Genomic DNA, 24,539 nt, shown 5'->3' on the forward strand with positions numbered 1-24,539 from the left:
TCATGTAGTCGATAAAACACGGGTAAACATCTTTCTGGTATTCTCTACAATCAGACAAGATTCATCTGACATCAGCAGTAATAACCCTTGTTCCATGTCCTCTTCTGAATCCGGCTTGAACCTCTGGCAGTTCCCTGGTCATGTATGGCTGTAGCCACTTTGTAATTATCTTCAGCAAAATTTTGCTAGCATATGATATTTATGATAATCTCTGCATTCCATTTGATCACTTTTTTTTGGAATGGACATGAATATGGATCTCTTCCACTCAGTTAGCTATCTTCTGAATTTCTTGACATAGATGAGTAAGTGCCTCCAGCATTGCATCCCATTTGTTGAACCATCTCAGTTGGTATTCTGTCAATTCCTGGCACCCTGTTTTTCCCAGTGCCTTCAGTGCAGCTTGGAATTCTTCCCTTAGTATCAGTGGTTCTTGATCGTATATTACCTCATGAAATGGTTGAACATTGGCCAGTTCTTTTTGTTATGTGACCTATATTCCTTCCATCTTCTTTTGATGCTTCTTGTATCATTCAGTTTTTTGACCATAGAAAGCTTGAGGCTTGACTTTTCAATTCTTTCAGCTTGAGAAATGCCGATCATGTTTTTCCCTTTTGGTTTTCTAACTCCAGGTCTTTTTTGCACATTTCATTATAATAGTGTACCTTGTCTTCTTGAGCTGCCCTTTGAAATCTTCTGTTTAGCTCTACACTCAAGAGCAAATTTCAAAGTCTCTCCTGAGATCCACTGTGGTCTTTTACTTCTTTTGGTCTTTTTAATGACTTTTTACTTCTTCATGTATGATACCCTTGATGTCTTCCCATAACACTTCTGGTCTTCAGTCATTAGTGTTTTGTGTGTCATATCTATTTTTGAGATGGTCTCTAAATTCAGGTGGGATGTATTCAAGGTTGTATGACCTTTTTGTCCATACTCTCTGGCTAAAACTAATATGCTAGATTCCTTAAATGTTAGCACCTGATAGCTTCACTTAGCACTTAAAATATTTTCCATCCTAAAAACAACTGAACATTACTGAGTTTTAAGTTTAGCTAGCACTGTAGAGTAAGACGAGGCAGATTAAAATGGGTTACCTGCCCCCAGAGGGCTCAGTCCTACCAGAGAGTTACTGTAATACCGTGTAGTAAGTGCTTCGAGAGGTCACACAAGAATTATAGAGAAGGCAGCAATTAATCTTGCTGCATAGGGTAAAAATGGGTAGGCAGCGCAGGCTTCCTAGAGGAGGTACATTTGAGCTTTGCGTTGAAGGATGAGTTACAACCAACCTGTAGGCAGCAAGTGAAAATTGCCCTCAAGTCTGGTTCCACATAATATCTTTGGTAGCAGAACCCTGCCTTTAAAGCTGTTGTGGTGCAGAGGCATGGGCGTAGGCAGAGCCAGTTTAATTTGGTTCTGTGTTTAATAAGGGACTTAGAAAGACTATCTTTTCAAAAAAAAAAAAAGAGTTTCCTTTTAGAAAAAGAAGCCACCACACTGTAGAAAACATGAACTATCGACGAGGGGAGGGTCATAATCTTCTCCCGTTGTGTTGGTGTTCTGGCATGTTATTAAGGCTTTTTTCCTTCTCTAGCTCCGTAGGATGAGGACTGTTTTACTTTTGTAAGTGCTGTACTTGCACAAGAAGTCTGCTTTTAAAGTCATCTGTGGCTCTTCCGCATGTGCGTTGCTGGCTGAGTACACAGAGGAAGACTGGAGCGCATAGCTTGATCAGACTGTTTTTGTCCTGGTTTTGCTTTCAGGCATAGTCGAGTGCAATGGAGGAGTGGCCGAAGAGGATGAGGTGGAGGTCATTCTTGCACAGGAGCCTGCTGCTGATCAGGAGGTGCCAAGGGACGCCGTCTTGCCTGAGCAGTCCCCAGGAGAATTTGACTTTAATGAGTTCTTTAACCTTGATAAGGTGCCGTGCTTGGCTTCGGTGAGTGTAGCAGCACAAAATCACAGATGGAGTAACTTTTATGGCTAAATCTGACCTGAGTCTTTAAGCGTTGTTTGGTAGATGCTTTGGGTTTGGGTGTTTTGTTTTGTTTTGTTTGGCTTTTATTCTTAAATATTATTTGAATTTTTGTTGGCTTTGAGAGGCTTAGTGGAAACGACCAAGTGAGAACTCTGTACCAGTTAACTTTTTGCCAGGCTGGTGGCATTGAACTAAAAATTCTTCAGATGTTTAAGAACACTGTCTGCTTTTGTTTTGAAGTAGTCAAGTATTTGTTGTAAAGATTTAGTGTGGAGGTGGCATTTTGTAATTGGCGATTAGTGTTATGCTGACCTGCATGACTTGAGTAAGGCTGCTTGTTTAAGTGGTATCTTTTGTGATGTGACAGTTCCAAAAACTTTCTAGTGAAAAGGAACTTGGGATGCTATTGGTGTTGCCATTTAACTCTTGAGGCCTAGTCTTTCTGGAATTTTAAAGTAGAAACAGTAAGCCATCCCTAAATCTTCAACTGTGGCCCGCCCTTGCTCCTACCCCCTTCAGACATTTAGTGATTAACATATCCTCACAAAAATTTTGGAGAAGAGATATAACTGTGACCTGTACACACAGAAATGAGGGTTTGTATGGTTCCTGAAAGAGTGCATGGAACTCTGACAAAGTAGAATTTAAAAACCACTTGACCAAAAAAATCTGTACTCTCTAGATGTCCAAATTATATAAAGCAACACTAGATAAAGCAGGTAAGTTTGACCAGTCCTTTAGACTTAGTGACTCATGGGAGTTGACTTAAATTCCTATACTCCTTAACCATCACTACTCTTTGTTAGATTCCTGCATGAGCAGACAAAACTGGGCACGACAGCAGACAACATTGACCCGTCTCCCTTGTCATTTGGCTGTTCCTCAACCCCCAAAAGATGGCTACACAGAGTAGGTGAGCAGGCACTGCATAGCACTGATAGATACAGGGCCACAGGTGAGTTCTACAGCAGTACTTCTCAAATTCTCTTGTGGTGAGGGGCCAGGGTTTATCTCCAGTCCATTGAGAACCAATACTTCAGTAAAGTACCAGTGTTGCAGCAGTGCCAAATTTCTATAAATGTCCCTAAGCATTTACTCACTTTCTGAACTTACCTCAGTATGGACCTGCACGGTCTGAGACCACACTTTTCTGCAAACACTGTTCAGGATCACCTGGAGTGTGGCACGCCAGAGGCAGCTGGGGCAACTGTCACTTAGTTTTTTTGCTAAAATTCTCGTCGAGATCTGCTGAGTCAGGACTCCTAGGCAGCAGTTTTAATAGTCCATCTCTTAGCCCACAGTCTGTTGGTTCACTCTAAGCAGAGGGGTCCCATCTGGATGTGAGCTTAATTTTCTTGATGTAAAACTTAGCTAGTAGTCCCCTCAAATTTTTAGCCTTCGAGTAATTTTTTATTACTTACAAAAGAAGGAGCCTTGGTGGGACAGTGGTTAAAGCACTCTGCTGCTAGCTGGAAGGTCAGCAGTTCAAACCCACCAGCAGCTCTGTGGGAGAAAGGCATGGCTATCTGCTTCCTTAAAGATTATAGCCTGGGAAACACTCTGGGGCAGTTCTCCCTGTCCTGTTGGGTCACTATGAGTCAGACTCGACCTAATGGCAACAGGTTTAGAGGGTTTTTTTGGTGGTCATGTGTAATAACCCCCCTTTTTTTTTTTTTTTTTTTGCCTTGTCTTAGAATGCTGATGGAATTCTTATAGTACAAAATTTTCACAGTAGAAGGTCAAACTTTAGAGGCCTGTACTTAGCTCCAAATGTGAGCACTTAACGAAAGTCAGCTGTGCCCGAGCACACCCAAACGAAGTGCAAACCCTGTTAACAGTAGGTCACTTGCACACAGCACTGTTGCTTCAGGCAGTTCTAGGCACTGTCCTCTGAGAACATTTGGTAGTGCACAGATTTCCTAAGGACTCTAAGAAGTCATTTAATCCTCACAAAACCCTTATAAGGCATGTTACATATGAGGAAACAGAGGCACAGAATGTTTAGGTAACTTGCCCAAAGTCACACAGCTAGTGAGTGGTGGGAACTGAATTCTTATTTATGCAGTTTCAGTTAACAGTCTCTGCCCTTAACTCCTACAGCTATACTGCCTCTGAAGCATAAAGCAAGGAGAGCAGGAACTGAGGAGACCAAACTGAGAATGCACTCTGTTTTGTGTATAAAATTTGACCACATACTAGACCACAAAGGAAATCTCAAATACTGTATTTATTTCATTCAGAAATAATTATCAAGCAACTCTAGGTTCTGGGCATTGTTCTAGGAACTGAGATTATAGTAGTAAACAAAACAAAGTTCCTGTCTTCATAGAGCTTTCATAAGAGGAGACAGTGAATGAGTAGGAAATATATATGTAGGCTATATTCACATGCATTGTAATACATTAGATAATAAGTTGACAGCTAAAAAAAAACTATACAGACTGAACATTTGAATCATACATGTAAATGACATCAGTTAAACTCATTAAAAATTAATTTTAAATATGATGCACCTCTTAGTACAGTGTCTAGCACATGTTGAATGAAGAAAAAGGAAATCAAAATAGAAATCCTTGGATCAAGTAGACACATGAGACTATGTGGGCAGCTCCTATCTGGAGGGGAGATGAGAAGGGCAGAGGGGGTCAGAAGCTGGCCGATGGACACAAAAATAGAGAATGGAGGGAAGGAGTGTGCTGTTTCATTAAGCGGAGAGCAACTAGGAGTATACAGCAAGGTGTACATAAATTTTTGTATGAGAGACTGACTTGATTTGTGAACTTGCACTTTAAGCACAATAAAAATTACGAAAAAAATAGAAATCCTAAATTATTTAGCGCAATTAATAGGAATATGACGTAGAAAAACCTTGGTGATTAGTCAAAAGCACGCTCAGAAGAAAATGTGCAGCCTTAAATGCATGCATTAGAAATTTAAACAAAAAGAAACCAATAAACTGGAATGAAACAAGTATAAAAATATAGAAGTTTCCATAAAAGTGGAAAGTAAGAAAATCATCAGTCATTGAAACCAAGTAATCATCATAAAGAACAAAAATATTTCAGTGTCTGTTTGATCAGAATGAAATGAATTTGAGGATATGGCTTATCTAAAAGTACCTTTGTTTGAAGGACCAGACTAATAGTCATAGGTCACCTTCAAAAATGCTATTAAACATCTCGTAGGTGCAGCTGAAACACCATAACGGAGTTCACAGGCTCCTCGATCAGCCAATGGCTGACAAAGGTGTAGTTGAGGATGCCTGACCAAAAAGTGAGAGCTCTCGGACCTAGTCTCGACCTTCTGTACCGACATGCAGGGGGGCACTGCTGGTTGAGTGGCTCAGCTTGCTCTGTGGTACTATGTGGTAAAAATGAGCGCTGACCAGATGACCTCTTAGGACTTGTTTCCCGTTTAAAATGCTTTAGTTTTTTGAAATTGACATTCCTAAAAGTCCGTAAAATTAACTTTGTTTCTACTCCTTTAACTATACTTTAGCTATAATAATAGAAACGCCGGTGGCGTAGTGGTTAAGAGCTACAGCTGGTGACCAAAAGTTTGACAGTTCAGATCCACCAGGAGCTGCTTGGAAACCCTATGGGGCAGTTCTGCTCTATCCTATAGGGTCGCTATGAGTTGGAATCGACTCAGCGGCAACAGGTTTAGCTATAATAGAACTGTGCCTCTCTGCCAGAAAGTATGTTGGTCACTGATCAAATTATGGAAATAGTTTTTTTCCACATTGTCATCTTTCTGTAAAATGTCCAGATACTTTATATTTATGTCCTTGCTTTTTCACGTTCCTTCTGTGTGTCTTCTGACTTTTTACCCTATACAGTATGACCAGAGGAGTTAAAGTGTGAAGCCATCATTTTGCTGTTTGTAGAACTTCAGACTTTTAACATCAAAATAGCTATAGCTTTTAGTTACTTGTCATATAATTCTTGTTTTATCACCAAGGTGATTGTATTTTGAGTATGCAGTGAAACCTCACTTGTAGTGCTTCTTATACTTTAATTATTCCAAAATTAATGCGCTTGAAGGCCAGCGTTATTTAAAGTATGAGAGTCTACAGGTGAAGTGGGACTGACACTGAGTAATTTCTCTGAAAACAGAAGTACTAGAAGCATTAGTTGAATTGCAATCTTGAGTTAAAATCTGTTATTGTTCTGTTCAAAAGAAGTTCTTTGTGGTTCAGTTTGGGTTGCAGGTTATGAAAAAATTCTTCCAGGTAGGAACAGAAGAATAAATCTAAGTTTCCCCTGATGAACTGAACTAGAAACCATGGGTTCCAGACTTCAGTTAAAACACAGTTACTGACTTTGCCATCCATGTACCAGCTTTTGGGAAAAAAACATGTTTTCTGTGTATCAGTTGATGCAGATGTGATGAAAGTCTATGCCTTACCTCCATGGATGTGCCTCATTTTTTGATTGACATCTGCTTTATCTTTTCTAAATGTTGATAAGAGGACTGCATAAAGATCAGTTTGGATATTTAGCTGGATTTATGATAGGGTAGAATTGAAAATTCATGTTTTTAAAATAGCTTAAATCTAGTTTTTAAGAATTGGTAATTGAAGTTCTTTTATAAGATAATAGTGTTGAGTAAGTTATTTCTAATTGGGGTACATCATTTAAGTGCTCTTATTATTAAACTGGAAACCCTGGTGGCGTAGTGGTTAAGTGCTGCGGCAGCTAACCAAGAGGTCGGCAGTTTGAATCCACCAGGTGCTCCTTGGAAACCCTATGGGGCAGTTCTACCCTGTCCTATAGGGTCGCTGTGAGTCGGAATTGACTCCACGGCAGTGGGTTTGGTTTTTGGTTATTATTAAACTGAGAACTACTGGAGGTCGATTTTAAAACAAACACCTGAAATACCCATTCAGTTCAAACACAGAGATCAATTAAAAGTTAATCTTTCACATTCTGACACTTTCTAAATTTTGACTTAGAAACTCTACTCGTTTAGCTTTTGACTTCCGAAATTGTTAGGATGAAATTCCAGTTTGAAGCAGGAGTTTCTTTATCAGCTCCCCATATTTCATGTTTAATTGAAGTCCACTTTTTTTTTTCGTCACCTTAGCAGTGGAATTCTTCACTCTGGTGCTGATTTTTATTCTGAAACTGTGTCCTCTGAGAACATTTGATAGTGTATGGGTTTTCTAATGAGACAAGGAGGAAAAAACCAAAACACGTTCTATGGTGTACAGGCTTTACTTTCTGTGGTTAGAAAGTATGTGGTTGGTTATACCCAAGTTTGGGTTACTCAGAAATGACCCAACAGAGGAAGAAAAGTAAATTAAAAAGTGTTAAAAATGCTAAGTTCTAAGGGTGTTTACCTTCAGATCAACAGCATCAAAGGAAGTTTTGAAAGTAAGTGACATTTTCTTAGGATTTGAGCTTTCGTGTCCTTTTCGCCTAGCGACTGTTGTCTTAGTTCCTTTTATGTTTCCCTTTAGATAATAGAAGATGTTTTGGGGGAAGGATCAGTCTCTGCCAGTCGGTTCAGTAGGTGGTTCTCTAACCCGAGCCGATCAGGAAGCCGGTCCAGCAGTCTTGGGTCAACACCACATGAAGAACTGGAGAGGCTTGCAGGTAACATGACATCAGATTCTGGCTTTGGGTGTAAACTTGAACTTTCTCTGACATGGTTCGTTCTGTTTTCATTAGTCTGGGGTCCATTAAGGTCAAAGGATCTCTGGATAATGAAAAGCTTTAATTTGTGTCCTCTCAGTACTTTTGAAGAGCAGTTTCTATACTTTGTTGGGACCAATTAATTATGTACATGTTTATTTGCAATGCCAGGTCTGGAGCAAGCCATCCTCTCTCCTGGACAGAACTCGGGGAATTACTTTGCTCCTATACCATTGGAAGATAATGCTGAAAATAAGGTGGATATTTTAGAAATGCTACAGAAAGCCAAAGTGGACTTAAAACCTCTTCTTTCCAGCCTTTCTGCAAATAAAGAAAAACTTAAAGAAAGCTGTAAGTGTTTATGAGAGTCTGCTTTAGGTGTTTGGAAAAGTTTGAATGCTCAGCCTTAGGGCAGTTGATCTAGCATACTGCTATTTTATCAAAAGTCAAATTTACGGCGGGTTTTCTTTAATGTTCTTACAAAAAGCTCATTTTATCAAACAGTACCACCTCTTTGAAAATCTAGTAGTCAGCGGGCCCTGGGCCCCGTGACAAGAACCTTTCTTCTAAGTTCTGTTTCTTACTTGGAGCCTGATTGTAATTCTCCCGTGTCTGTTTTGGTTCTTTTAAGCATAACTCGCTAGCTCCTCACACCTTTGCCCCACTCTGCCATCTTTCTGCTTAGGTTATAAATCCCCAACATAAAAATTTAGTATTATAATAACCATAGTGCAGGTAGCAATCTTCCTGATGTTGGATTATTTGGGATTCCTGTCCTAGGGACCCTGAGTAACGTCTCCAGAGGAGATTCAGATACATAGCATGTCACATTTTAAAGCATACCACCCTGTGGTCATGGCCCCTCAGTTTCTAGCATCCATTGTTGTTGTTAGGTGCTGTCAAGTCAGTTTCAACTCATAATGACACCATACACAACAGAACAAAACTGCCCGATCCTGAGCCATCCTCACAGTTGTTGCCATGTTTGAGCCCATCATTGCAGCCGCTGTGTCAGTCCATCCTCTTTTTCGCTGACCCTCTGCTTTATCAAGCATGATGCCCTTCTTCAAGGACTGGTCCCTCCTGCTAGTTTCTCCAAAGTAAGTGAGACTAAGTCTCACCATCCTCACTTTCAAGGAGCATTCTGGCTGTACTTCTTCTAAGACAGATTGGTTTGTTCTTCTGGCAGTTCATGATATATCCAGTATTCTCTGCCAATACTTTAATTCAAATGCATCAGCTCTTCTTTAGTCTTACTTACTCATTATCAAGCTTTCACTCACATGTGAGGCAGTTGAAGATACCATGGCTTGGGTCAGGCTCACCTTAGTCCTCAGAGTGACATCTTTGCTTTTTAACACTTTAAAGAGAGGTCTTTTGCAGCAGATTTGCCCAGTGTAATACATTGTTTGATTTCGTGACTGCTTCTTCCACGGGCATTAATTGTGGATCCAAGTAAACTGAAATCCAGCCATTTTAGGTTTAATTTATGCCACTTCATTAGTAAGTACACAGTTATAGCCTTATTCCTGCTGAGCACTTGTGATTTTAACTATCTTCAGTTTGTCTGTTTTTGGTGTCAGCCTATTCTGAAAGCCTCACTTAAGCCATGAAATAAATTATTTTCACCTTGAGCATAATGGTAACCAAAGAGAGTTCCTACCAAATATCCTTTTGCCTGGCTTAACCTGGACTTTTTCAACTTTTCAGCGCATTCAGGGGTCGTGCTTTCAGTGGAAGAGGTAGAAGCAGGGCTCAAGGGCTTGAAGGTGGACCAGCAAGTGAAGAATTCAACTCCCTTCATGGCAGAACATTTAGAGGAGACTCTAAATGCTGTAACAAGCAGTCGGCAGCTCAAAAAGGATGGAGATATGACTGCGTTCAACAAACTAGTGAGCACCATGAAGGCAAGTGGGACTTTGCCTTCACAGCCCAAAGCCAATGTAAGTATATGGCACAAAACCCAGCCTTCTCTCCTTGTCCCTTCTGTTCCACTTCCCACCACAGTAAATGCATTAAAAAAGGTATTCTAAGTAAGTGGGAAGTTCTTCAGGAGTCATTTGGTCCTTGATGCTTTTTTGTGTCCTTTACAAGAACAAGCAGGCTTATGATTAATATGTACATGACTTATTAGTGTAATACATAATAATATGTATGTAACACTATAAAATTTGAAAGATTAAACATTATCTTAAATCACTGCTTAAGAAGCCATAGAAATATCTTTTAGACACTTTATTTGGTTACTTAAGTTCATGTAACTTACCATATTTTTATAATAAAATCTTTTTTTCCCACACCTTCTCCCGGATACCTGGGATTACCTGCTTTCTTGATTAGGTAATTGGCAGCCATACAAATCATTTATGAAGTATCTAAGATGAATTTTTCAAGACAAATACATTCTTTTAACTGATAAATGGAAAAAGTTGTGACTCCAAACTTTAAAATATTTTTACACACGAAGTTGGTTTATAACATGACTGTGTGTCAGTAAAAGCAGGTATATAGCACACACTGGTCTTACATAATTACTGGCGGTAGCTCTCAGCCCATAGCCAATGTCTCAATATCACCATTTTTGTGGTTGCTAAATTGTAGAAAATTCACCATTTTTTGAGTTTTTTTAAATTGTGCTTTAAGTGAAAGTTTATAGTTCAAGTCAGCTTCTCATACAAAAATTTATATACACATTGTTATGTGACCCTAGTAGCTCTCCCTGTAATGTGACAGCACACTCCTCCTTTCTACCCTGTATTTCCCATGTCCATGCAACCAGCTCCTGTCCCTCTCTGCCTTTTCATATTGCCTCAGGACAAGGCCGCCCATTTAGTCTCGTGAGTCTACTTGAGCTAAGAAACATACTCTTCATAAGTATCATTTTATGTCTTATAGTCCAGTCAAATCTTTGTCTGAAGAGTTGGCTTTGGGAATGGTTTTAGTTTGGGGCTAATAGAGAGTCCGGGAGCCATGTCTTCTAGAGTCCCTTCAGTCTCCGTCAGGCCATGAAGTCTGGTCTTTTTACTAGAATTTGAGTTCTGCACCCCCTTTTCTCCTGCTCTGTCAGGCAATCTCTGTTGTGTTCCCTGTCAGGGCGGTCACTGGTGTTAGCCGGGTATATCACCTAGTTCTTCCAGTCTCAGGCTGATGGAGTCTCTGGTTTATGTAACCCTTTCTGTCTCTTGGGCTCGTATTTTCATTCTCCTTTGCTCCAGGTGAGTTGGGACCAATTGATGTGTCCTAAATGGCCACTTGCTAGCTTTTAAGATCCCAGACTCACCATTGAGTTTCACCTCCTTTTTTTTTTTTTTTTTTTTTTTTTTACCTCTGACACGTTCTTCTCTGGAAGCCTCTAAGGCTAGATGTGAACAGCAGTAGCTGTTTGACTCATTGTACCTTGTACGAAAGGAAGGCAACAGAGTTTGACTTACCTTATTTGATCAGCAGTTAGCTATAGAGATTCCAGCATACCTAGGTCTGACAGAGGTGTCACTATACCTGGCCTTAGTACCAGAAACGACCCTCTACCTCTGAAAAGTGACATCTCAGTTCTGAAATAGATTTCAGATATATAGACTTATTCCTGTGTATCAGACCACACCATTTCAGTTACAAGGGAATGCTCTTGCAAATTGAATTATTCCCACACAAAGAACTATTAGATACAAACGCTTTTAAATGAAGACCAGATTACAAAATCACAAAATATCCTCTTCTTCCTCATTACCTTTGTGTTTTGGTAGTTGGGTGCTGACTGGTATGCAGTGGTGTGGGTCAAGCCTAGTAAGTAGCTTCCTTCTTAGTATCAGTGAGCAAAGAAGTGGGAACAGGGGGATCTAGAAGTTTGTTTTTGGACACTTGGTTTGTTTCAGGTATGATTCTAGGGTTTGATAATAACTCAACTGACCATGAGTTGTGAAAGTGATTGTTTAGGGCTTTCAGAGCCTCAAACACCTGCCTAAAAGGGATAAATGATGTAATTCAAGTTGCTGTGCAAAGACTAACAAACTCAACCTAACCTATGAAAGAAAGCAACAAGAAAATTAATAAGCACACCAGGTGTTATCCCGAAATACTGCTTGATTTGCATGTTGTTTTTTAAATCATGGCCTACTTCTAAAATCAGTGTCTTTAATTTTTACTGCTGTGTGTGTGTTGTGTGCTATATCTGATCTGCTCTATCCATTTACATTCAATCATATTCATCCCCAAATAGGACATGTTGGTTCAGTCTAAACTCCATTTCAAAGTGAATAGTAGAAGCTATCCTCCAAATAAGCAATGTGTAGTACAAAGTAGCCTATTTGTTCTTATTAGATGGAATTAAATGACTCTTGAGATTTCTTATTAAAATCATCTGCATTTAGTACGGAGTCTAAAACCAGCAATGGTCCTTGTCATGGCAAGGACCTTCCATGTAGTGGAAGAACAATTGTAAGAGAAAGCCCTTCAGGCATGTTGTGCAAATGGGCTCAGGGATGTCCTGAAGTGTGGGAGGTAATGCAGGTTGGATGCTGCATTAAAAGAGCAAAGAGTGAAATCATTGAATTTTGCCCTACATATCACATTTTGGAACAGCTTTTTAAGATACAACAAAGTTTAAATTCCCTGAAATGTAACAATTAGGCCAGACTTTGCATCTTGTATACTAGGTTCTTAGTACTGTCAGTGGTCTGTAAATCTTTTTAAAGATAATGGGTAGCAAGCAAGGGTTGCTCCAAATTAAAATCTGTGAATTATGAAATTTCATACATGTAGTTTCTTACTATGTAAGTGTTCTTCAGTTTCATCATTTTTTTTTTCTCCCTTTTGGTCACAGTAGTAGAAACAGTGAAATGGCCTAGGGTTGCCTCACAGGAAGAGACCTTGTTTGCTGGTCTCTGAGTGGACTTGCCTGTACATGGGAAGGTTCTTTCATTCTTAGATCATTGAGACCTGTTTGATGAGAGAGTGGAACAAGTTGATGTCTCTTAGTTTTCTGCTGTTTAAGTGTCAGCTCCTTGGGGACGTTTTTGTGCTTTGTTATGGTCCCTAATTAAACTAGAATTAAGTGTGTAAGAAGGTTAAAACCAGTTTTCCTTTGACTTTTTTAGCGAAACCTTGAAAGCCATTTGATGTCCCCTGCGGAGATACCAGGCCAGCCTGTCCCTAAGAACATCCTCCAGGTACTTCACAATCTTCTGGCGAGGCCTCAGAGTCCTGAAGAGTAGTTCCTTGAACTGGTATTACATGGTGCTCCACATTTGAGCCTTAGCGAAATTGTTGCCTGGCAATCAAGGGTGTGATGTTGCTGCCTGACATTGTTCTGTGCTGCTGGTGATCTCAGTTGGGAGGGTGGCTAAAAAAGATGACAGTGTAAGCCCTTGATTTCTGGTTTGCAATTTCTGCAGAACTTAAAAGTATCAAACCTGTATTTGTAGCACTAATTTAAAGCAAATGTTGAAAACTGAATATTCAAAGAAATGTGTTGTGTGTACACATGCCAGCTCCTTCAGTGGAGCATGAGGGAGACTCATCACGTGCTTCCCAAATATTCATCCGTAATCCACAGCCTCTGACTAGGAGGAGGAACTAGGTTTGTTCATAGAATTCTGGCTTTTCTGCCTTTAGGAACTTCTGGGTCCACCAGTTCAGAGACCTGCGTCTTCCAATCTTCTGAGTGGCCTTATGGGGAGCTTGGAGCCTACAACATCTTTACTAGGCCAAAGAGCACCCACTCCTCCCTTATCACAGGTGTTTCAATCGCGAGCAGCCTCGGCAGACTACCTTCGCCCTAGAATATCTTCACCAGTTGGTAAATACCCTTGTGCATAAAGCCTCCTCCATCTTGTATTGCCTTCCTCCCCCTCCCACAGCAAAGGTTATAGTTGTACCCTCTAACTGGCAAACTTTTCACAGACATCCTTGAAGGATTTAAAAGATGTCCGTGGAAAAAAAAAGTTTGTAAATTTATCATTTTTTTTGGGTGGGGGGAAGGGGACAAATGAGGATTATCCAGGTTCTCTTCTAGGTGAGTATATTCATGTTGTAGATTTTCCCCCCTTGAGATTGCTCTAAATAGGATCCAGTTCCTTAGTCTTATTTTGGGAATTCAATCAAAAGTTAATTTGACTTCGTAGGTTTTTCCTTGTTAGAGTAGAAGGTGGAGTAGTGGCTCCTCTACCAAGCTTATGAAGTTGGCAGACACTCAAACAGGTCTGTGGCTAATTTGGAAGTGCTTGGTCAGCAGCTCAAACCCACCAGCCACTCTGTGGGGGAAAGATGTGGCAGTTTGTCTCTGTAAAGATTGACAGCCTTGGAAAGCCCTATGGGACAGTTCTACTGTGTTCTGTAGGGTTGCTATGAATCAGAATTGACTCGATGGTAACAGGTTTTGTTTTGTTTTTAGTGGCTAATTCAGAATGTGGCCAGAAAAAGCACCTTCCAGAAAGCTGTACTAGCAAAGTGCTTGTACAGAATCTCATAGACCTTGCTGGACTACTTTAAGCTCCTGGCCACTCCGACCCCTGCCATTCACACACCGAGAGGCATTGTTTGAAATCTTCCCTTCCACTATAGGGAGATGAGTGGAAAGATTGTGAACATAAGAGTGCTGGTCTCTGCTTTGGTACCAGCTGGTTTGGAGATAATGAGCAAAGTCACTGACAAGAAAAGCTCTAGCTCCCAAATGGAGGACCCCGCTCTGAAAGAAGCAAAGCTGACTGCTTAGTGGGGAAGATGGATATACCAGCATTTAGGGTCATTAAGGGCTCTGTTGAGGTTCACATAGCTCACTGTCGGGGCACAGCAGAAGAGGGACGTCCATCAGCCCAGGGAGTCAGTCCTTCCGGAAAGAGACGGTGTGCAGTAAAGAGCAGCAGGCATAAGTGATAGTGCCTCTCAGGATGACACTTACTGACACTGTAACTTACCCGACAGGTTTTACAGCAGGGCCACAGCAGCTGCTCGGAGACCCGTTCCAAGGCACGCGCAAGCCCGTGAGTCCTGTCACAGCCCAGGTCAGGCTGAGCTCTTTCTCAAACTCAGTTTGTTGCTTGCTTTTCAACCTTCTTGTTGCTTGTGGGATGGGGAATTGCTACAATGCTTGGAAGTGGCTTTGAACTAATTCAAGCTCAACAAAGGCTAGGATATTGCTGAGCAACTGAAGTAATAAACACAGTTAAAATCCTGTTCAGTAAGTGGCAGCACAAGTGAGTCAGGTTTGCAGTATCGGATTTCGTTAGCTGCTGCTCAACCATACTTCTCTAGGAGATGTTTTTGGAAAGTACATTGACAGTCTTCGTTCCTCTGCTGATCCTCCTCTGCTGCTTCTGTTCAGCAGATGAGCCAGCTGGAGTTGCAACAGGCCACTTTGGAGGGGCTGGCTTTGCCACATGACCTTGCAATGCAGGCAGCAAACTTCTACCAGCCTGGTTTTGGCAAACCACAGGTGGACAGAACCAGAGATGGATTCAGAAACAGGTAAGTCATTGATCCTATCCATGCTGGATTAGCAAAGGAGTTTTCCTCAGATAAGCAAATTAGTGATCTGCGATCTAATTGTTATGCATGCTAACCTGCTGTGCAGCACGTGGTGGGGATTCCACCTCGCCCCAAATGCTGCCAGTAGAGGACATGATCAACAAGTTATACCACCGAGCTCTACTGCAGGGGTGTCCGCTTTGCAGCCTGTGATGTTTTTGTTTTGTATTCTTATTTGTAAATTACATTTTGCTTTCAGTTTGCTAATTGGTCACATGGAAGGAATGCTGCCTGCCCTATTTACCTCACTGCTAGGAGTAAATTTATTTTAAAATCTTATGATGCCTTCAGCCAATTAAAGGATTTTTATAGATATAGTTAGCATAGGTTCCTTATTTGGAGTTATGCTTATGAAATGATGGAAGTCAAAATCCATCTTCATTCCCCTGCCCACACTCCATGTTAGGTGATCAAGCTATTCCTTGATGGGAGTGGATTGGCTGACCAGAGCTGTTAACAAGTAGATTACTGAACTGCATTGGCCTCTTTTAGTTAGTTGTAACAAAGAGTAAAAAACGAGCCATAAGGTGGGGAGGAAAGGGGGAGAGAGAGCAATATTGTTCCTTACTGCAAAGTAAAACAGAGAAAACTACCTAAAACAAATGTGTAGCTTATTACAAGGCAAACATCTTGTTAACTGCCTGGCAGCCCTCCAGGTGCTCTGTCCAAGCCACATTCCCTTCCTCTCCCAGAAGTGACCACCATCCAGCTTTTGAGTAACTGCCACCCTCCTTTTCAGTTTTATCACCCAAATGTGCATCCCTGAATACTACAGTTTAGTCCTGCTCGTACAATACTTCTTAATTACAATTTGTGTGTTGATATTTTTACAATTGCCATGTCATTTCCTCGCTGTCCTGTTCAGTTTCCTATGTTTATGTTGACAGTTTCAGAAGGTGCCTTTCCTACTCCTGTCCCTGGATTGTATAGACCCCTGGCAAGTTTACCACTTTAAAGTTGCATGCAGAAGTCTAGCGGCCTAAAATAGGGTTTCCTTCCTAACCTATACAGTGGCAGTGATGCTCTGAGCAGGGAGGAGAGCACTGAGACCAGGAGCCACCCTTGCACAAGTGCGTGCATCTCATCTGTAGTGACCTTCAGCCTGAGCCCAGAGTATGGGACTACTCTGCTGAGCCCCTTTAACCTTGGCGTCTCTTGTACTACGTAGTGTAGTTAACCTGAGATCTGCTGGCGTGATTTGTGACTTTCAAAGCACTTTCAGTCAACGTCCAAAATTGTATATGATATTGACAACAGTCCTGTGAGGTAGATGGGGTAAATAACTGGATTTTACTAAGACAGAAACTTAGGTTTTTAAAGTGTGACGTAAAACTAGCAAGTAATGTTTTTGATCAAATGTCAGCCTCTTGGGTGTCCCCCAACAGACATGCCTTTTTCCTTTCCTGCTCCATTGCTCTTGTACTTATCACCTTTGACCATACTCTCTATCATCTCCGTGCCTGCAGTAACCCCTCTCCACCCGCCAGCCAGAAGAATGTCATCTCCAGATGGGCAGAGATTTTTGTCTGTTTTATTCACTGCTGTATGCCCAGCACCTACAACAGTGTGTAGTACATAGTAGGTGCTCAATTATTTGTTTACCAGAACGAACAAATGGCAGGTCATGCGGGACCCCCAGGTCAGGGTTCACCTCCTGTTTACTCAGAATATCACCGATCTGCGTGCTGTCCATAGCACACTGAGTAGCAACACTGGGGCTTACCTGGAAAGAAGCTATGGGTTTAGGATTCCCACCTGCTTGTGATTCAGCTTCTGGAGTCACTGACTCTACTTGCACTTTAGCATTTGTGGCACAAGGTTTGACTTAGTTGGAATGTAGTAAAGCTGTCATTGGCCATTGAGCTCAGGTAATTTTCTCCTCTCAACCTGTTTATACCTACATCAGCTGTTGCCTGTTTTCTTCCAGTAAGGGAGAAAGAGTAGAATGGCTAGGGGACAAGTCCGTTCTTCTCCTTTATTTGGGAGGCTTGGGATTAGTCTTGTGTGTAGACCAGGAGTGGTTGGGAATGCTGCATGTAACGTGATCCTAATAGTGTAAACTCTTGGTTCTCTTTTGATTTAAACCACAGAGCATCAGTTCTATGCCAGGCACTGTCCTAACTAGTATTGGAGATGGACATGTGCCCCTGCCATCTAGTATAGTCTACAAATAAACGGTAGACCCACCCTGGATAACCTGGCCATTCCCAAGGTCTATACCTGTTCCCTGAACCACTGGGCTCCATCTTGTAGCTTCTTTTTGCTCCCTGAGAAGCTTCAGTAGGACGATCCTGTCATTCCCTCGACCCATTGTACCTTGTTGGTGCCTACTGCCTTGGTTTGCTCTGGGTTGGTAAGTATCTGCCCCACTGGACAGAGAGCTCTGGGAAGGCTGGGACTATGTTTCCTTAAGCTTTTGTCACTTTTCAGAGCTTAGCATATGCTTTTGCATTTATTAAGTATTTACTAAATACCTGGGAAAGTGAACTGGATAAAGGAAAGGAGATGTTGAATTCCCTGGCTGCTCGAGTATCATCGCATTTTAGGACTTTGGATTTGAGCAGTTTGGCAGTCAACACTGATACTTGGTTTCTTCACAGGCAGCAGCGAGTGACCAAGTCGCCAGCACCCGTACATCAAGGGAATTCCTCTTCCCCTGCCCCCTCTGCCTCCATCACAAGCATGGTCAGTGACCTTTGTGAATGACCTTTAGATTTCTCCCTGTTCGGTTGTGCGTATGTTGTACCATTTTGTGCACAAAATGTCCTTGAGTGCATTCCACAGGAATAACTGATCTCATAGTCCATCGTTCATACTTACCTATTTATTAGGTCTTCCCCTTTCAGAACAGTCTGTTAGGAGTGTAGTGAGGCCCCTATAGTGGGGAAAGCGTGTTCCAGCAGGTAGATGAGCATGCAGGGCACACAAGGTGATGTAGTATGTTAGACAAATGAATAGTTGCTTCGGGGGGAAGACAAGGGTGAAGGTCAGGAGGCGAGGCTGGAAAGGCTGACTAGGGTCAGATCATAGGGAGTCCAAGTGGAACATGCTAGGGAGTTGAGAAATTCACATTCAGACCTCTATGGTATGAACTAAAGCTAGGATAACGGGGTTTGATTATTTGTGGTGACATGCCTGATTTTAACTGGCTTGTGTACCAGCAAAATAAAAAAGGAATTCCACTTCCCACAGACCTTTATCATCTAGTTGAGACTGACAGGCAAGTGCAACTATTGCTATATGCTTCAGGACCCCAAGTGGATGTTCTCACCAATGACCTTTGAAGGGAGAGTCTAGGAGAAGGAGCTTTTCTGTTCATAATTCCTGCTCTGTCTCCTATCATCAAGGACTTGGGGTTGTTTAATGAAAAAAGGCACATGCATAATAAAATCATCAAAGTAGTTATAGACAGTGAAGAGATGGGAAATGCCCCCAAATGGTGAATCCTAATGGCTGAGGAGATATTAACCTAATGTGAATTTTCTGGTAGCCAAGGTAGAAAGGGAAACATTGGGAGTATAGAGTACTTTAGATTCTAAGATTGTCTCTGAAATGTCCTCTCCCAAATGTCCTAATGCCAGGCCGGGGAAATGGCTGATGCAAAGCCTGTATCAGTAGGTCCACCATCATTATAGACACAGGTAGGCTGAAGCTTTTTTTTACTACCTTTGTACTAGAGTTAAATCTAGGTTTTGATGAAAGTAACCTGTGAGTCTTACTCTTTGCCCCATACTGTTTCTGCCAGCAGTTAGAGACCAGAACATAGGAGTTGGCCTCTGCTACCATGTGGCAGACATGGGGACTCTTTAACTTGTTGAGTAGCTTGGCCAGTTAATCTCTGGCTGATTAGGGAAAGGCACTAAGAGAATGTATTAATGCTAATTGTTTTTCTCTGCAGCTTTCTCCTTCCTTCACCCCTACCTCAGTGATTCGTAAGATGTACGAGAGCAAAGAGAAAAGCAAGGAGGAGCCAGCATCTGGAAAAGCAGCTCTCAGTGATAGTAAAGAGGACACTCACAAGGCCAGTGAAGGTACTGCAGTGTTTGAGGTGCAGCTGTCCAAGATTGTGTGTGATGGAGAGAATACAGCCCTGACCTGATTCTCGGCAAAGCCCTGGGCAAGACCCCTGGCTCTCTTGACCCCTCTTCTGTGTCTGACAGTGAGATGCGCTGGGCCAGCTCAGAATTGTTTAGCCACTCAAAATTCTGACCAATCTAATAATGGTATGAGTGCCAGTATTAGACAGGAAGAATAAGCTTTAAGACCCTTAAGATTCTTGAATTAATAGTACATTTATTTGGCAAATTAATATAATTCAACCAGTTTTACCTCTAGAAGATTCTCTCCAGTCTGTGGAGATAAGTGTGCGACAGAACGTATGCGATGGTTGACGTGCATAGGAGGTGTGTATAGGAAGAGGCCTCTTAAACATATGTAGAAAATGTCTGAGGGGCTTTTAGAGTCACACTTGGATACGGTGAAAGAGCGCTACCAGCCTGGTGGTCCTATTAAGAAGGCAGTTCAGATTCCTCCACCAGACTGTGGTTGTTGTTTAAATTTTCTGTTGATGCTTTGCATCATTTTAGACTCATTTGATTTTCCCCTTAGGCTAAAAGGCATTTAATACAAAGTAGCTGACAAATCTGAGCCACAAACATACTAGCAGAGTGGGGTGTCCAACTGAGTTAGCCCACCAGACCTGATAGCCAGGGTCACTTATCCATACCTATTCCTGGTTGGGATGGTTATAATAAAGACTTGGGCTTCTTAAGAATTGTGCTTTTACCAACTCTTCAGACAAAGATTAGGCTGGAATATAAGACATATAATGATACTTATGAAGAGTGTGCTTCTCAGTTCAGGTAGATACAAGAGACTAAGTGGGCAGCTCCTGTCAAGAGGCAGGATGAGAAGACAGAAAGGAATATGAGCTGGTTGAATGGACACAGGAAAAACAGGGTGGAAAAGGAGTGTCCCGTCAAATTATAGGGTTAGCAACTAGGGTTACATAACAATGTGTGTCTAAAGTTTTGTATGAGAAACTAACTTGAGCTGTAAACCTTCACCTAAAGCACAATTTTTTTTAAAAGTTGTGCTCTTAGAACTTCAGAGCCTTTGGTTTTCCAGAGCATAGCAGAAATAACTTTGTTCCACCAAGGAGCTGGAAGACCTGAAAACTTGGGTCTAGTCCCAGCTTTGTCCTTAACTACCCTTGACCTAGATTCACAATCTGTCTTCTGGGCCTCTTTATAAGGTAAGTGATGGTCCTTACTATGCTGACCTCTGAATTTGATGAAGGGATTAAATAAGAATTGTGACATATTTAAGAAATGAGATTTACTGTATCCTTAGGAGGCCCAAGTGTTTAGGAGAGGTTTGCCAATACCAAAATATTCTGTCTGGATCCATACAGAGAACCGCCTGTCATCCACCTCTGTGCCCACTGCTGATCGAGACTCTTCTCCCACTACAAACTCCAAGCTGTCAACGTTGCAGCGGTCTTCGTGTTCTACCCCACTGTCTCAAACCAACCGTTACACCAAAGAACAAGATTATCGACCTAAGGGAACTGGGAGAAAAACACCCACCTTGGCTTCCCCAGTTCCAGGAGCACCTTTTCTCCGCCCTGTCCACCAAGTTCCCCTTGTCCCCCATGTACCGATCGTTCGGCCTGCTCACCAGCTTCACCCAGGGCTGGTCCAAAGGATGCTTGCCCAGGGAGTACACCCACAGCATCTTCCAAGTTTGCTCCAAGCTGGTGAGTTTCTGACCTGGCTTGCGTATAGGTTTGTGACCCTGGTATGATAACAGTTGCTGGTGCCAGTGAAGTGCTGCACTATGGGAGGTTTCTATGCCCAGAAGTATTACTAGATTCTTCCATTGAACTGGTTGGCAGTGGGTCCAATCCAATCCATCCCTTAGTCCTTTAAGATTAGGAACCTAGCTCAAGCATTCTTAATTCTTCATAAACTTCCAGATCAGCAAAACTGTAAATTCAATCTTGAAAATGTCCGGGAAGATTAAGACTACTCAGCAGTTTCTTTTTTCTGCCCAATAGGTGTGCTTCCTCCTGGGATGGACCTGACTCATTTACAAGGAATATCTGCCCCTATCCTGGGTCAGCCTTTTTACCCTTTACCCGCTGTTAGTCACCCTCTCCTAAACCCTCGTCCTGGGACACCTTTGCATCTGGCAATGATGCAGCAGCAGTTACAGCGCTCAGGTAGGCTCAGCGTGGGGCCGGGTAGGCTTGAAGCTTTCAGGATGTTCCCAGTGAAGGGGATAAATTGGCACTGAGGTATCCTCATTCTTTAACCTGTTTTAGTAAGATGGCTGGGTTCCATCTGTAACCAGAGTATAGAATGAAGTAAACCAACCTCAATGCGATTTGGGATTACTGTTCCCTTCAAGGGTAGTAGGAGAGGCAGGTATACACTGGTTTTCTTTTTTCTTTGCTTCTTAGAGGAGGAGGCTGAAAATCCTTTGAATAGAGGTTCAGCATAGGGCCTTCCACAGTAGATGCCTTCTCATCAGGTATTAGTGTTTTCTGTGATGTGGCTATTTGCCATGGGAAGGGTAGTGGTCATGTCATTCCAGATAGGCTCTTAAATAACCCAGATGGCTACTGAGTAGTTCAGCTTTTCAAGGTATATGACCTATCTTCTGGTAGTGTTGGCATCTTGCAAAGGAGTTTCCTAAAGAAACCCTAGAATCAATCCTCAGGTAAAGACTTCTTTTGGGGGTTTTATGTATACGGTTTGAGTGAAACAGGGCTTAGTACGCCTACTCTTCACTTCTCGACATTTTGCATTTACAATAGTAAAAAATCTACTATCCGACTATTTTGCACATTAACGACATACATCTGGGAGTAACGGATGCCAAGGTGTAAGGCAAGAGTAACACTGGCTGCGGTGGATAAGATTATGCATCAGCTTGGCTGGGCCACGATTCTTAGTGGTTTGGCAGTTGTGTAATGACGTAGTCATCCTCCATTTTCACTTTATGCCAGTTTTTGCATTAACCTGGTCTTTGGAACCTAATGTCAATAAGTGAGGAGTGGGCATGCAGAACTACTTATTCTCCTCATGCTGAGTGATAATCCTTCCTTTTTATCCCGCAGTTCTGCATCCTCCAGGCTCCGGTTCCCAGGCAGCAGCTGTCAGCATTCCGACAACTCCCCAAAATGTGCCCAGCCGGTCAGGCCTGCCCCACGTGCACTCCCAGCTGGAGCACCGCTCCAACCAGAGGAGCACCTCCCCGGTGGGCCTTGCCAAATGGTTTGGCTCAGATGTGCTGCAGCAGCCCCTCCCCTCTATGCCCGCCAAAGTCATCAGCGTAGATGAGTTGGAATACCGACAGTGAGCAAGGCAGGCATGCTCACCTAAGCCTGGACCTAGGGTGGCAGTCAAGTCAGGACTCAGCTTCCTCATCAGGTGTTTGTTTACGGGCTGTTACTTCGGAGCACTCTGGCAAAGCTGTTTGAGGGGCCTTTAGAGTGAATGCCCATGCATCTGGTGTGGTCTGCGTTATGGAGAAGGATCTCTTAATCGAGTGGGGCCTGCGGTCTGATTATAGAAGGCAGTGTTGTCAATCCTGAAAAGTCTTTCTTTTTTTGTAAGATATGTGAATGAAGTGTTGGTGTCTTCAAGAGGTGGCACCTAAGGGTTCTGAGGAATTAAATGTATAGACCCTTATGTACAGACCTGTGTATAAACAACTTTTGTATATACATATAGGATAGCTTTTTGAACTTATACAGCTGTACATAAAAGTAGCTGATATTAGTTAAGCCTGTGTCAACAGTTTGGATTCTTTTCACTTGTACATTTGGGACTCTTTTTCTTTTGGTTGATTAAAGTTGCATATGCTAAGTGTGTGAATGAAGTGAATGGCATTGTCTTTATTTCTTCCCTGAATTTCTTCCTCCATGTTTCCAGCCAGCTCTTCCTAAGCCATGTGGAGTGATCTGAAGTTTTAATTTTTCTTTAAAACTTCATGGAGTTGAACTCCTTATCTCATTTAGGAAGAGCAATCTATGGCCTTCTTTCTTGAGCCTCAAAGACCCAAGTGGGCTTGCTGTAAACTTAAGCTGAGCTGACCCTACAGGCACCCTTGTGGCTAATACCAGGATGTTTATAGTATGCCGTTTCCAAGGTTAAACCACCTACTGAAAATAATTTCATTGGTGAATCATGTATATGGAGGTTTCTCCCACTCTTCCAGCCCCAAGTCCAAAACTAGCAACAAATAAATCGGCATTTATTGGGGAAAAAGCCAACAGTTTGCTGACACCGTTTCTCCAACTCAGAAAGTCCCCTGTAGGGAAAAATGGGGCCGCAGAGTTTTGATTCAATCCATTAGTCTCACTTTTTCCATAGAGAATTTTCCTCAGCTCATAATTTTTTCATTATTCACCTTAACTACACAGCATTGGAGAAAAGGAGTTTTAACAGAATACTGTAGGATCTTGGGGTGCCTTTCCTGACCAAAGATTTTTCATTCCTATTTATCTGAGGTGACAATACCTATTTCCCAAGCTCCACCTCGATTTGCCTGAGTTCTTGATTTGTCCATTTAGGGCCACAAAAGCTACTCTTGACTTCACACTGAAGGGTCAAATAATTGGGCTATTTTCCAAAACACAGGTGAAGGGCAAGGTGGATTTTGACTGCAAGGGTAAAAACAGCCAAGTCTAGAGTATTTGGGGTGATGGTAAACCTGGAGCTGCCCATGCTGCCCTATACTTCCAGCAACACAAGAAAGCAGGTCACCTGTCAGCGAAACCAGTCTTCGTGGACTGAGCATGACATCTCTGTCTTCATGGTACTTTTCGTTCAACTTCTTAAGGCTCCCGTACTGTTCACTTCTAGTGTGACTCCTCAGCTTTAAAAATAGACCCTATGGTTAAAATTCTTGCAAATGCTTTCTTCTTACCACAGGTGGAAGCTGGAATGCAGACCCAAGTGATGGCAGCAGAACACAGGTGCCTGAATCTAATTCCACTTTTATTGTGGGTCCTCTTTCACTTAGCTCCCCTTCATGTTAGAGCAACATTAATAGGTGTAGGGACGGGGGTGGTGGATGGGAGCTATCAGTAAAGGCTTCCTTTTCAGGACAGAAGTTTGGTGGGGCAGAAATGAACAAATGTAGGCACCAAGCAAATGGCAAATCCATTAGCCAGTAAGGCGGAGCCTGAAGGAATTAAGGGAGAATTGGCAGGAATATCAGCACAGAAACTAGACGTAACAGGTTTTAGTAAAACTTCTGTTGCACACAGTGGATGGAGGTGAGGATGGGAACAAATGAGGAAGCTAATATTAGCTGACACGGTGAGTGCAGGAAGCAAGTGTTAGCCAACAGGAAGAAATGTCTTTGAAGCAATTCTGAGAAGTCTAACAGGCATG

General features: G+C 42.1%; 1 protein-coding gene across 5 annotated transcripts in view; it reads left to right on the top strand.

Moving 5' to 3' along the window:
* Positions 1-23,019, top strand: part of EIF4ENIF1 (eukaryotic translation initiation factor 4E nuclear import factor 1) — a 48,832-nt gene extending 25,813 nt beyond the window's left edge. For 2 of the 5 annotated variants that reach the window (XM_064272458.1, XM_064272459.1), the window contains exons 7-19: positions 1,761-1,936; positions 7,437-7,572; positions 7,783-7,962; positions 9,322-9,554; positions 12,705-12,776; positions 13,222-13,405; positions 14,530-14,609; positions 14,930-15,072; positions 17,733-17,817; positions 19,031-19,163; positions 20,546-20,890; positions 21,191-21,355; positions 22,256-23,019. In XM_064272458.1, coding sequence (XP_064128528.1) covers positions 1,761-1,936; positions 7,437-7,572; positions 7,783-7,962; positions 9,322-9,554; positions 12,705-12,776; positions 13,222-13,405; positions 14,530-14,609; positions 14,930-15,072; positions 17,733-17,817; positions 19,031-19,163; positions 20,546-20,890; positions 21,191-21,355; positions 22,256-22,497 — 2,174 coding nt within the window. In that variant the 3' untranslated portion in view covers positions 22,498-23,019. The remainder of the gene's footprint in view (positions 1-1,760; positions 1,937-7,436; positions 7,573-7,782; positions 7,963-9,321; positions 9,555-12,704; positions 12,777-13,221; positions 13,406-14,529; positions 14,610-14,929; positions 15,073-17,732; positions 17,818-19,030; positions 19,164-20,545; positions 20,891-21,190; positions 21,356-22,255) is intronic. The other 3 variants (XM_064272460.1, XM_064272461.1, XM_064272462.1) reach the window with 3 other exon arrangements.
* The last annotated feature ends 1,520 nt before the right edge of the window (positions 23,020-24,539 follow it).

This window comes from Loxodonta africana, chromosome 19, assembly GCF_030014295.1.
Source record: "Loxodonta africana isolate mLoxAfr1 chromosome 19, mLoxAfr1.hap2, whole genome shotgun sequence".
Taxonomy (NCBI): Eukaryota; Metazoa; Chordata; class Mammalia; order Proboscidea; family Elephantidae; genus Loxodonta; species Loxodonta africana.